The following is a 14,643-nucleotide window of genomic DNA, read 5'->3' on the forward strand; positions in this document are numbered from 1 at the left end:
TGACCGTATCATTGCGAATTAGGGGCGCTACTAAATATCTTCTGTCTGTGTAACATTGTTTTGAGCATTAAAGGAATCTCTAGTAACATATTAATCTACATAGTCACACAAGTGTTCAACTTGACACCATTGATTGAGCCTTTCTTACCTTTTACCTTTACCTATCCCTTAGTCTGTTGGACCGTTGGGGCACCAGGCAAGATTTGTCGACCGTCTTTCTCCATTTCTCCGTGTCTTTTGCCGTGTTTAAAACCTCTACTAATGGTAGGCCCTTCCATTCTGTTGATTAACATGAACGAATAATAACAAAACTCTAGGTGTAAACTATAGACACCAAATCAGCTGTTTAATCTTACGCCATCTTGGTTGACCCCTACTGTTACAGGGGATGTTACTCCCAAACACCGAGTGGTGCAACCTATATAAAACGCACATCAACGCAATCTTTTATGTTGTCCTCCCAACGCTTTCTCTGTCTGCCTCTTCATCTTTTTCCTGGTACTGTTCCCTGAAGGAAGGTCTCTGCGAGCCCCGTGAGACTTTTACTAAGTTGAAATAAGTACATTTTTTCCACATACCTCACTAACAGTCTTCTGGTCAGTAACCAATGACTTAAATTATGGAAAGTCATTCTATTATTGTTTTGTAATGTATATATATATATAATAAAGCTTGTCTTCGAGTCCGAAGATTAGTGAGGAATGCAGTATTTCCCGTGGGTGCGCAGCTCCAGCATATGACCTACAGTATACTATTGTTTATGAATCTAGTACGTAAGAACCCCTGCTCATTATTGATAGCTGCCTAAGTCAGTAAGTAAATTAATTAAATTATTGATTAAAGTTGGTTACAAAAAATTTACAAAGCTTATATCAACTCACTCTTTCTGGGTAAAAACATTTTAACGTCATTTCTCTCACTTTTTAGAGCAAGTTAAAACTTTGCACAATTATTCCATGTGTTTCCGACAAAACATGAATCAATCAAAATATTAACCAATAAGTCCATTTTTTTAATATCATAAAAGGAACAAAATCGTACAGCGTTGAGAGATATGCTTGCAAATATGGAGTTATTCTCCTTAGATAATCTTTTTTTAAAATTTGGATTGGCCCTGGATTCGTGAAGACTAGAATTTCTGATTTTTAGGGCGCCCTTGAGCAAGGCCGGCCTTAATAATTGCTGGGCCCAATGCGAAACGGACTTCGCGGGGCTTAGTCTGGGTAGGGTTAGCATAATGTCAAAATTAAGATTTTGCATTAGAAAACACCTTTGTCTTTGCAATAAATTTTATTACATGGAAGCTCACAATGCCTAATGGATACTACTGTCTATTTTTTCAGGAGATTTTCATAAGCTTTCAGGAGATTTTAATAATTTCAATAGATTTCCAGGATTTTTTATATTTTGCAATTTAAGATTTCCAGGATACCCTAAAGATGATGAAACCGTGAAATGCCAGTTATTATTTATAAATAATAATGGTATAAGTTAATAGTTTTCAACTAGAATTAGCCCGGGCCTATGAAAGTGCGGGGCCCACTGCGGCCGCATAGGCTGCAGTGGCCTAAGGCCGGCCCTGCCCCTGATTCCACCCAACTCTAACGGGTACCTGACTGTAGTTGAGGAAAGTAAAGGCGCTTGGTCGTTGTGCTGGCCACATGCTACCCCCAGCTCATTAACCGTTGACCTCAACATCTGTCCTACAGACCGCATTATCCGAATGGGGAACTCCCTATGTGATTTGATGTAGCTAGTCGGTGTTCAACTTTTTTACAACCTACCCGATTTAATTTTCCCTTGCCAATAACTTACTTTATAAATCAAGACATGTACAGAAACTAAGAAGAGAGACTTAAAAGAATTTTTAAAATTCTACTTCGATTATGAGACTTAAAACGACTTCAATAAATCTAAGACTGCAAAAAAGGCATACTATGACACTAAACAAAGCACACCAAATAAAAACCAGGGCCCCAGGTTTGAAAGCCAAGCGCTTAACCACTCAGCCATCAAATATGCCGGCTAATAATTAGCGAGTCACTCACTTGTACTAGTCATGTACTTTATTTGTAGAAATTCATTAAAACAAGATCGTTTAGGGACGATGTCTACTGGTGAGGTTACAAGCGATGTGCTGTTGACGGTCTTTGACTTGTAGCACCAAGCCGCTGACAGACAACTAAACCACTCTAGGCCTGCTATATCTTATCTTATCTTATCTTATAGGATACAGACGTTACTTCAAAAAAGATTAAGTCCTACGCGTCATGAATTTAGTCATGCATATTAACCAGCGACCTAAATTCTGATTTGTCACTGGTTTTCCTGGCTAGCTCAGGCAACCCTTTCCAGCTTATATCGTAGCTAAAAAAACAACACTTGAAATCACTTCCTTGTGAACAAAACTAAATAGAATTTTAATTACAATATAGACAAATTCAACTTGAGATTTTTCTTTTTCTTTTTTTTTTTTTTGAAACTGTCAGGTAGAGTTGAGCCTTCGGCTCTTGGAACTCTAAGCCAGCAAAAGTGAACAAGAGCTCCCTTTCACGGCCTGAATTAGAACAGTGTACACTGTTCTGTCTGTCGGGGTGTCATACTCGCGGCCAAAGACCACGTGCACAGGGACCCCTGCCATTTTCCTTTTCTATACCAGGCTAACCGTGCAGGACACGCCATTTATGTAACGGCCCCTTAAGGAACGGCGCCTGGATTGTGACAAGGTTGTGGGAGCTTTTTACAACTCCGCACAGTGCAATGAGGATGCTCTCGCACCTTCTTAGGTACCCCCACGGGAGTCTTGTTTTGCTACCCTTTAGCCTAATCGTTTCCTCCTACGATCGTTTCCACCCGGGCGCCACTATGAGGCAGGGTAGCGTGCCCCGGCAACTTGAGATAAAAAGGAAATAAATGCACTAGACTTTAGTAATGATATTTTTAAAACAAAATCTAACTCACTACAAAATCAAAACCTTTCAGTCTGATGTTCTGTAGTCGTCTGTACTAAGAACAAGTGACGACAATGCCATCTATGTTGCATCATTCACAACCAATCGCTAACCTCTTCCCACTGTCGCCATAGAAACACACACACACACACACACACACACACTCCAGGAGGCCGTGCACTTCAAAGTACAGAAGAACTCGCAAGGTTAGTCCAAGCAACTTAAAAATAAAAACCCAGCAAGTTCAATCAACTGAACAGAAATAATAATAACAAGATTACAAAGAGAGTTTGTGCTACACAAACTCAGAGGCGGCCCCCGTCGAAGTCGGATCCCTGTCGGATCTGCATATTCGCAAATAATATTCAAGAGGTGATTTAATTTTGATGTAAAATGTTTTACACGTTTCGGATGTTCCTTCAGAGTTGAAGATAATTACTTCCTAGTCCAAACCTCCCGCAGGACGACGGGGGATGGGAGCGGGCAGGGTTTGAACCCTGGGCCGTCCATAAATCTGAACGACAGTCCAGCGCGCAAACGGCACGACCAGGCAGCCATCAGATGGTCAAAAGTAATAATGTTTCAAAGATTCATTTGCCGTAAATTTAAATTTAAATTTAATAAAAAAATAGTAGATTAGTTTTAGTATATTAAAACATTACAATATTAATCAAAACGTTTGGAAATGAAAATCTACACTTTTTTTTTACACTTTAAGTTTAGAAATTGAAATTCTACATCTTAATCTAGTCTATTTTAGTCTTAACTAGATCTAGAAATTCTAGATCTAGACTCTAAAATAATTTTAATTAGAATTTAAATCCAGATCTAGATATACTGTAATAAAAATCTAGATCTAGTTTAAAAAATCTAGATTAGATCTAAATCAAGATATCATTCCTTTTTTAAACTCGAGTCACATAACGAGGCTTAATAAACATTACTATACCGAGTTCTTTTTTCATTTGAAGAATTTATTCCATATAACGTCAGAGGGAAAAAAAAAACACTACGTCACACGGCCTAGCTAGACTAAAAATCGCCTTCATCTATAAGAGCCATTTATCGAGTGTTCATAGACTTTGGTGCACCGAGTGCGTTCTTTAAGCATTTCATTTAAAGAATTCATTCCATATGACGTCAAAGGAAAAAAAAACACTACGTCACACGGCCTAGCTAGAATAAAAATCGCCTTCATCATTACGAGCCTTTTATCGAGTGTTCATAGACATTGGTGCACCGAGTGCGTTCTTTTAGCATTTCATTTAAAGAATTCATTCCATATGACGTCAAAGGAAAAAAAAACACTACGTCACAAGGCCTAGCTAGACTAAAAATCACCTTTATCAACACGAGCCATTTCTCGAGTGTTCATAGACATTGGTGCACCGAGTGCGTTCTTTTAGCATTTCATTTAAAGAATTCATTCCATGTGACGTCAAAGGAAAAAAAAACACTACGTCACACGGCTTAGTTAGACTAAAATATGTTTTCATTAATACAAGCAATTTTTTCGAGGGTTAATAGACATTGGTGCACCGAGTGCGTTCTTTTAACATTACATTTAAAGAGTCCTTCAAAGAAAAAAAATTCCATTACCTCACAATAGGCTAGTACCGGTACCATAAAAAAAAATGTCTTTATTTACCGAGGGTTCATAGACATTGGTGCACTGAGTTCTAATAGATATTATTTAAAAAGGATCAAAGCCACATTGTTTTTGCGTTTTGTCTGTCAGTCGGTCTGTCTGTTATCTTGATATAAAAAAAACAACTAAAAGTTATTAAAAATTGATTAACCTTTATTTTACGTTTCAAAACATCGCAATAATTTTTAGGTATGAACACAATTGAAAAGTTTATATAATAGATTGTTCCGGATGTTTGTATAAATAGTAAAAGAAAAAGAGAATTTCAGATAAATGTAATACCGTTAATTAAATTTTTTGGATGGTCTCGTATAAAAATTAGATGTACTACAGCCACGTGGAGAGATTTTCATACCTTACTTTGGTGTTTGGATTCTGTTTTCCTTAAAAATCGGAACATAATATTAACGATAATTAGATTTTTTAATGTTTTAGGTAGAAAGTTAAATGTACTGTAAGAGAGTAGTGAGTTAAAATATTTTTCATAAAAATCCGTAAAAACATTATTTCGTAAATGAGAAGATTATTTGTTTATTAATTAGAAGAGTGAGTTCAAACAATTATTTGGCGTTAGTAGATTTTTAAATAAATTCGGAAATTTCTGGCGACGATTTGTAAGAAACAAAATCCGGAACTTTCTTTATCGATTACAAAACTTCTATGTTATGTTTTACAAGAAAATTAAATGTCTAAAAAGTAATTTTCAGTAATCAATTCTAGTAAATTACTTTTTTTAAAAGCCTTATGCGATTTCAAACAATCATTAGGCATAATTCATGTTTTATAAAACAATATCCGGAACATTTTTACACTTAATGAAATATAAGTCAGTATAGAGATTATGATTTAGCATTAATATGCTATTTACATAAAAAACGGAACAACATATTATTGATAATGTGTTTTTGCAACGTTTAAGCATGGAAATTGAATGTAATATAAATTAGAAGAGCAAACAAACATTTGTTGGCGTTGATTAGTTTTGCACAAAAAAATCCGGAACAATCAATTTTAGATACTTGAAACTATTGAGATGTTATGGGAGGAACATTAAAGTGTAAATCAGATTTTCAATAGCTTTTAGAGTTCTAGTTTTTTAAATCTAATCGTGACGGACAGACCGACCAACAGACAAAACGCACAAAAATAAGCTTCTTTTATTCGGATGGGGGCACTAAACAAAAAATAAATAAAATCTGATTTTTTAAAAAAGTTTAAGGAATTGGTTTAGCACTTGATCATGTTGCGACGTTACGCTACTGCACGAAAATCGCTGCATAAAAAGTCCATTTAAAAAAATGTGCGTGATATTTACATACAAAGTGCATTATTAGCCTTTATAAACAAACAGAAATGTTTTCTTTTAATTTTAGCAGCTAGTTGACCAGAAAAAACGTCTTTAACTATTATTTGTATTTGTTGTAAACATTTCCTGTACATTTTAAAAATATATTTGACTTAGTGATACTGAAAATACACAAAAATTGTCCATCTTTGTTAGCATATTGTAACATTGCCTCCCTTACATTTACGTAATTTTTTTAGAATTGGTGTATTTTTATGAAAAAATCGCTTGCATAATTAATTTTATAAATTAAACGGTTTGCTTTTAGAAAACCAAAAGTAGCCGTTGCACCTAAACTTTTCAAGCCGGATTTAATGATGAAATAATATTTTTCATATCTCTTCTAGTTTTCGAGATCTGAGTGTGACAGACGGACAGACGGACAGACGGACAGACGGACAGACGGACATTTTGCACAAACCTAATAGCGGCTTTTTCCCCTTACGGGGGCCGCTAATAATAATAAGGCTAGTCTTCGAGTCCGAAGATTAGTGAGCAATGCAGTATTTCCCGTGGCGGCGCAGCCCCATCTGTGACCTACATATGAACAGAAATGATGCTGAGACAAAATCTACGCACCTTGATGTAAGCCGCTAATACTAAAAGTCTGCGCTGGTGAATAGAAAAAAAAAACAACAGGAAATGTGTTGAAAAAACAAAATGGCCGATCTTAAGTGGAAATTTATGTTTGCATTTCTCTGTCACTTTTCTGTGAATGGCGTTGGTAACCACGTTGTATTGTAAACACTAGACCGTATAAAACAACTGAGTGTTTCTTAGGCTAGGACATATTAGAATAAGTGCTCCTTATTCCCTAGTACCATTAGAGAATGGAATAGGGTTGCTTGAATCAGCCAATAACTTATCAGAGTTTAACTCACTGATTAACATGCATGGCTAGATAATATAGGGAGGTCAAAAAAAAATTATCTTTGAAAAAACAATTTTTCGTTAGTACATCAAAAAAATACTTTAAAAGAACTTTCTAATGGTGTATAAATTATAATTATAAATTAATTTCTTTTGAATTGCCATTTGTAATCGATAAGATAAGATAAGTATAATTTCTTCTTTTATTTAAAGTTTAATACAAAAGTATGTCATTTGAAATGTGTAGCTCTCTTATTTTTAAAACTTTATCTTATCCTATCTTATACATTACAGACGTTACTTTAATAAAGAAGATAATTAAGTCTATTATACAGATCTAACGACTTCATATAAACAATAACACAGTTTGCTGTTCTTTCATAGAATCACTGTTTTCACTTGGATTTTAAAATCTAGTCTGCATTCAAAAGGCCATCTCTTGAAGAAAATAAAATTCAGTAATTAAGATTAAGAAAACAAAGCAATGTTGAAAAAGTTTGGGAGCTATATAGACCTTATAGCCCCAAAGAAAAATGAAAGGTCAATAAATAAGGGATGTAAACATCGTTAGTACCCTAAATCTATATGAAAAGATGTCCCTAACAATCCAAAGCTAAGGCGGATTTATTAATCCATATTAAAATGTACAGTGAATAGAATGACTCTTTTTTTTCCAGTTCAAAAGATCAACATTCCAAAAAAAAAAAAAAGACTCAACACACAGAGAATTTTATTGAGTAATTACATTCAGAGTTGTTGATGTTATAACTAGAACTGAGTACTATAGGTGACCACGAAAGCGTTTTAAAGATCAATCGCCATATTATCCTCCCTGGCAAGTAGTAAGCCAAATTGGCAGCAGATTGCTCCAAAAGGGACAGCTGGAAAGCTAATTACGAAGGCAGCGTAACAAACATAAGCCAAAGAAAAACCCTTACCAAAGACAATCATAGATCTACCTAAGACCTCTAACGGCAATGCCACTTATCTTCACACTGCATAGCTAACCTCTTCCCACCGACACCGCAGAAACATACACACAAACACACTCCATAACAATGGGGGAGGCTTGTAGCAGTATCTGTTCATTATTTTACTACTATTATTTTATTTGTAGTTTTATTAAATGTACAATTGAAGTTAAAATCAGCCTCTAACATTCAATTGTAGCCTTATTTACCATGGAAGGATCCACGATAGACTACTATCTAGTTACCCCATCAACAAACGCAACAATGATGGTAGGCATATGCAGCTATGGTAAAACGTCGAATGTAAGTATAATGAAACACAAACCTTTTTCACTTTTTACTTAATAATGTTTCATACAATTTGAGATGCCTTGTGTCAACGATGTATCAGGGTCCTCTAATCATTTCGCCGCAATAGTTTACAATCATCTACGCCAGGGGTTCTTAAGCTGTGGGTCGCGACCCCCATGGGGATCGATTGATGATTTGCCAGGGGTCGCCTAAGGCCTAAGACCATCGAAAATATGGATTGTTTTTGTCTATTCTTCTTTTGTTGTATGTGTGTGTGTGTGTGGGGGGGGGGGGTTCCGCGGCAGAGTGGGGGGGTGGTGTATAAAGGGGTCGGCGAGCTTAAAAGGTTGAGAACCGCTGATCTACGCGTTCATGCTGTCGACTAAATATTGTTAGCTACGACGTACACAATATTATTATTATTATTACTATTGAATAGGTATTCAAAGGATTACTGCGAAGTGCTGGACTTTAGTAAATATAAATTCTATGCCCCTACCTTCTCCAGGCTTCGATATACTTGTTAGTTATGGACTGGGCATTAGATTGTGATAGTAAGTGTAGTAAGCGTTTTGAGTGGCTGGTAGTGCAGTGTGTGTGTAATGAAATGACCAGTGGACCTTGAGTGTACATGGTTGAGTGAACAGCAGTGTGTCAGGACTGTGTGTAAAAGGAGGTCAGTTTAGAGAACAAGTGGCTGGAGTAAAGAACATAAATAGAGACTAATAAAATCATTGTGTTTATTGACTCTTTTTCTCCTCATTGACGATGCCAACGTTGATTTGACCCCCATTAAACTAAATTGATTTTAGATTTATAAACTTTTGTTTGTGTTGTGTAAAAAAAAAAAAACAATACCAAATCCTAACATTTTCTGATAACAAACAAAAAAGTTATTGAAGTTTAATCGTAACAGGATAGTGAAATACAAATGAGTGAAATGAATAATACTATCGAAATGAGAAAAATAATTACGGAGAGAAAGAGTTAAAGCTCATGTTGTAGTGTGTCTATTACATAGATGTGGTCGGAAGGAGATTCAGCCCCCCCCCCCTCCCCCCTTTTCTCCACGTAGCGATGTATCGAAAGGAAAGAAAGGTGCCGATACAGTTTGGTGTCAGCGGGTCGCCGGCTCTGCCAGGGTGTAGCACTGCGTGAGGGTCGCCGGCTCTGCCAGGGTGTAGCACTGCGTAAGGGTCGCCGTCTCTGCCAGGGTGTAGCACTGCGTAAGGGTCGCCGTCTCTGCCAGGGTGTAGCACTGCGTAAAGGTCGCCGTCTCTGCCAGGGCGTAGCACTGCGTAGGGGTCGCCGTCTCTGCCAGGGTGTAGCACTGCGTAAGGGTCGCCGTCTCTGCCAGGGTGTAGCACTGCGTAAGGGTCGCCGTCTCTGCCAGGGTGTAGCACTGCGTAAGGGTCGCCGTCTCTGCCAGGGCGTAGCACTACGTAAGGGTCGCCGTCTCTGCCAGGGCGTAGCACTGCGTAAAGGTCGCCGTCTCTGCCAGGGCGTAGCGCTGCGTAGGGGTCGCCGTCTCTGCCAGGGTGTAGCACTGCGTAAGGGTCGCCGTCTCTGCCAGGGTGTAGCACTGCGTAAGGGTCGCCGGCTCCTGATTTGTACTCAGGATTGACTACCCAAGCCTTTCCCATAATTGGGTATATCTGTAAAGCAGTAGATGTTTGAATTCAGAGTTCTCATTTTCCTAGGTGGGTAGCCAGGTGTGGCTGACGAGCCCCTCCTGCCCAAAGCGTAAGGGTTTAGGCGCTAGTCCCTCGCTTTCGCACATTTTCCTTTTAGTGTAGACAAGTTCCGCCGGACTCAATTTCTGAGTTACACGTGAAGGGCCGGAGTTGGACTGGTTGTCAGAGGCTCTTTCAGAGGCATTGCGGTTAGGAAGCAATTGATAGGTAGTGGAATGCTTATATCCATTACCACTTCCGCAAGTTTGTCATTTAATATACTAGTGCTTATTACCATCACTATCTTTAAAAGCATGCCATATTTCTGAAGGAAACACTACTGTAAATGTTAATTTCACTTGATTCTTCTTATTGTCATTTATTTTATATATAAATACCCAAGGAAGAAAGGAATTTTGAAAATCCACAGTAGATCTTGTGGAAGACTTTTAAACTTGGCTCCTAGTAAAGCCAAAACGAAAAGACGGCGTATCTTGATTGAAATGTGTAGCTCTGTTATTTTTGAAACTTTATCTTATCCTATCTTATACATTACAGACGTTACTTTAATGAAGAAGATAATTAAGTCTATTATATAGATCAACTGCTATTCGCTGACGATGCATAAGACGTCACAGAGATAATTGAGATTCGTGTTGGAAATTAAATTTTTACGGTGGTGAAGGAATTTGCCTATCTGTGATCAACTAACGCCAATATAACTGATCATGATTATGATAATCTAACGCTTACATGACTTCTTTGTTTTGTCAAACAGTTTACGCTGTATAGAGTTGAGCTCGGCGAAGTAAGACAATTTCACGAACACAATGAGTTGTCTCCCTACAGTTGTTGTTCAAGTTATGTCAATCTGACGAAGAGGTATGTACCCTTTTTAACAGAAATTTAGGGCTTCCGAGGTGCATTTCAAATCTCTTCAAAAGTGTATCTTGTTTAAAAAAAAAAAGAACTGTAACAGTGAAAAAGAATTTGTAATCTGATAATTAGAAAAAATAAGTTTTTGTGTTTTGAAAATTCTGCATATGCAGTTAGGTAAAAGTTAACATTAGTCTTGTTTTTATTTTAAATATTTAAATTGTTTATTTATATTGTTGTGGTTACATAATGCCTCTACTTTCAGACCTTACGATCTATGGGGCAGATGATGTTAAAGTCATCTGTTTCTGTGGCCAACGGTTAACCAGCAGGGTGTCATGTGGCCAGCACAACGACCAACCGCCTTTACTTTCCCCAAACTAAAGTCAGGTATCCATTAGATTTGGGTGGACGCCCTAAAAATCCCGAAATTCAAAATCCCAGAGTTCACAGAGATTCGAACCCAGGACCTCTGGTTCAGAAGCCGTGTGCTTAACCACTCAGCCACCGCGCCCCCCCCCCCCATTTATTTTGTTACCGAAAACTAATTACTGATTATTATTTAGAATTGGATACAGTTTCTAATTATAGTAAAAACTCAATTAAAATGTTTTTTTTTTTTTAATCGCTATTTCCCTAGTTTAACCTGCCCTTAGCCACAAAGTAATGTTCACAAAGCTTTTATCAACTCACTCTATTTGTCTGTCTATCTGGTAAAAAGTTTATGCACGTTATTTCTCACTCACCCGTTTTAAGATCTAATTCAAAACTGGCACAATTATGCATTGGCAAATTAGATGGGGGAAAGTAAAGTCGGTTGGCCGTTGTGCTGGCCACATGACTCCCTCGTTAACCGCTCGCCAAAGAAACAGATGACCTTAATAACATCTGCGCTAAAAGATCGCAAGTTCTGAAAAGGGAAACTTTACTTTGCTGACATAAAGGCCAAAACGAGAGAGCCAATTTCAACTGGTACAAAATGGTGAAATTAAATATTTCGTTTCATAAAAAAAAATATACTTTGGATCGGCATTTTTCCCCGCCAGCCAGCACCCTGCTACCCCCAGGTCAAGGCAAATGTCCACCCTGTCCCTCTCCCGCTAGCGTAAAACTATTGATCACAAGGCTTGAGAAAAAAAACATATTCCCTAAATGTAAAAGTGAATATAAAGTAAAGATCCCCTTTCAGACCATACGATCTTTATAACAGATTTTACATTATAATATATTATCAGGCATAGTGCTGCCTGATATCCCAGAATTAAAACAATATAGTGAACTTTTAAAGAGCATGTGTTCTAATTGGATTTCTTAGGGGCTCTTTGCAAGTGGTTTATGTTTAGCACAGTCAAAGCCTATTTTGTATTTCTTTATTTATGCAGACGTGAATATGCTCTACTGATGAGTGTGAATCATGTTAGCGTGACAGTGTTGATTATATTGGGGCCTTTCAAAGAATCGTATATGGCTCTTCCGGTCGATCAATGGGTCACCGAGTACTTTGTTGTCAAAAAGAGGTACTTAAAAATTATTTATATTATAACTACTTTTTCATATTTTGATAAGGTTACTTTATTTTGATCGCGATATATGTTTTTCTGTCAGTTTGTCTTTCTGATTACCATTGTATCCATATTCCAATCAAATAAATTTAAGCAAAACTATAGTTACCAACTATAGTTACCAAATTCTGTAGCCAAATGTTTTTTAGTTTTTTTTTGTTTGGAGCACAATTACAAATTTATATAAAATTAAATCAAAACTAAGGTCTCCATAATCCGTTAATGAAATCATGGAAAGTTTTGGGGTTAAAACACACTCATAAAAAAAAAAACTAAAGCAAAACTACTGTCACCAAATCACATGAGCTTATCTAAGGGGGAGTTTGATGTTGAGTTTTTTGGCACATCGGCATACTTTAGGCCTTGTCGTCCCTGTAATCTCTAAAGGATTACTGTCCTTTCATACCACAAGAGCTAAATTTTATTTAGTTAAGTTATTAAAAACAAAGTCTATTCACAGTTAAAATAGTAAAGGTAGTGAACATTTAACAATTTGGTAAAAATCTGTTGTAAATATTATATGTTCACAATTTCATAAACGAGGTTAAGACAGGTACCAGATAATAAGAGAAAGTAAAAACGGAGAACGCTATAAAAGACACCATAAAATAATGTCATTGAAAGATATTTGTATCCTAGGCAAAACATAAAGAGGAATGGAGAAAGGCTGTCAAAGGATCTTGGGTGGCTCCCCAACGTTCCAACATAATGAGACTTAAGAATAAGTGATGGAGTTGAAGGTATGCTGTGAACTCTATAAATAGATCCCTATCAACACAAAGGAAATTTCGAAGTCGAAATGTCAGGATCAATATCGCCTAATCAAAAGAACTATGCTATCACGTTCGATTACACTATATACTATTTGTGTCCAATTAAAATTTTTACATTCTGTTTTTCAAGCTTTTTTTCATGTTATAATTTCGCTCATTCTCTTTATCTTTTAAGAGTTGGAGGATTTATTCTCATCATCTCTGAAAGATCGCTAACGATAAGGATAGGCGATTTTAAAACGCCCTGGGGCCAAATACGTCCATTGCAATTAAAAAGGTAAATAAAAATAGTCTCCCCCTTTTTTTGGGGGGATAATTGTATTTCCCCTTATCAGCGGCCCGTGGGTCTTCATTGGCGTATCACTGATATAGTCACTGTATTAGACACAATTAAACAAAGTAATACTGTTAAAGTAAAGCGGATGTGAGTGTAAAAATAGTATGAATGGAGCTGTTAAAATATAGCTAATCGACCTAAATCAATTTTTAAATAACATTTGCTAGTAGACCTATATATATATATATATATATTTAAATCTAGAGTTTAGATAGGCCTAGTATTATAATGGATGTGAATTTATATAGTATACAAGAGTGAAATCAAGGGCTTAATAAGTTCAATAAGCTTATGAATTTGTTTATCTTAGTATATTTAATAGCCCCCATATAGGGCCTCATCTTGTCTGTCAAGTCATCGTGTGTTTACACAGCGCGTGTTAGATGTGCGCGACACATGAATGGATCTACTAAAATGTATGTCAACGCGGCTAATGCCACATTTCGCAGATATAGCGAAAGAAATTCTATAAAAATGTTTCTGAAACACAAATTTTAAGGTTAATTTGATTAAATAATGAAATGATGAACTATATATCGTACGTTCATGTGCTTAAGTAAAAAAAAGTCGGTCTTGAACGGGACTATAAAGTACGCCAGTACGTCTAAATTCGCAGATATAAGGCACGAATCTGTGTAAAATTACTTTTGAAACACACATTTGAAGGTTACTTTTATTAAATAATTTAAATTATTTCACCATATTTTGTATTTTCATATGTCAAAGTAAAAAATTACCTTCGCAAAGTGAAGTTCTTAAAATTAGATATAGATTATTTCGGTCTTGTCTGATGTAATAATGGCTATATGACCTAGATCCATAAAATAGTAATACTTTCATAGAGTTGGGCAACTTTTTTGTTGAGGGTCTTAAGTTTGTTTTAGGGCTACTTTACATATGTTACTGTTCCTGTTAGTACCCAAGGAACATTTATGCCAAGTTTTATCACGATTGGTGAAACGGTTTTGATTTAGATGTGGGACATACATACATACATATATACATATATACAAACAAACATACATACATACACATATATATAAATACATACATATATATAAATACATACATACATACATACAGACATATATACATACATACATACATACATACATATATACATACATACATACATACAAAACATACATACATACATACAAAACATACATACATACATACATATATACAAACAAACATACATACATACCCACACACACACACACACACATATATATATATATAATACATACACACATACATACATACATACATACATACATACATACATACATACATATACATACATACAAACATACATATATACATACAAACATACATACATACAC

The 14,643-nt window shown here is 36.2% G+C and overlaps 1 protein-coding gene across 1 annotated transcript in view; it reads left to right on the plus strand.

The window, feature by feature from the left end:
- The first annotated feature begins 6,599 nt into the window (after positions 1 to 6,599).
- The window catches only part of LOC106071247 (uncharacterized), a 31,329-nt gene continuing 23,285 nt past the window's right edge, over positions 6,600 to 14,643 (plus strand). Inside the window, exons 1-5 of the mRNA XM_056017658.1 lie at positions 6,600 to 6,668; positions 7,985 to 8,088; positions 10,528 to 10,631; positions 12,008 to 12,142; positions 13,136 to 13,237. Of these exons, the coding sequence (XP_055873633.1) occupies positions 6,605 to 6,668; positions 7,985 to 8,088; positions 10,528 to 10,631; positions 12,008 to 12,142; positions 13,136 to 13,237 (509 nt within the window). The 5' untranslated portion in view covers positions 6,600 to 6,604. The remainder of the gene's footprint in view (positions 6,669 to 7,984; positions 8,089 to 10,527; positions 10,632 to 12,007; positions 12,143 to 13,135; positions 13,238 to 14,643) is intronic.

Source organism: Biomphalaria glabrata, chromosome 18, assembly GCF_947242115.1.
Source record: "Biomphalaria glabrata chromosome 18, xgBioGlab47.1, whole genome shotgun sequence".
Lineage (NCBI taxonomy): Eukaryota > Metazoa > Mollusca > Gastropoda > Planorbidae > Biomphalaria > Biomphalaria glabrata.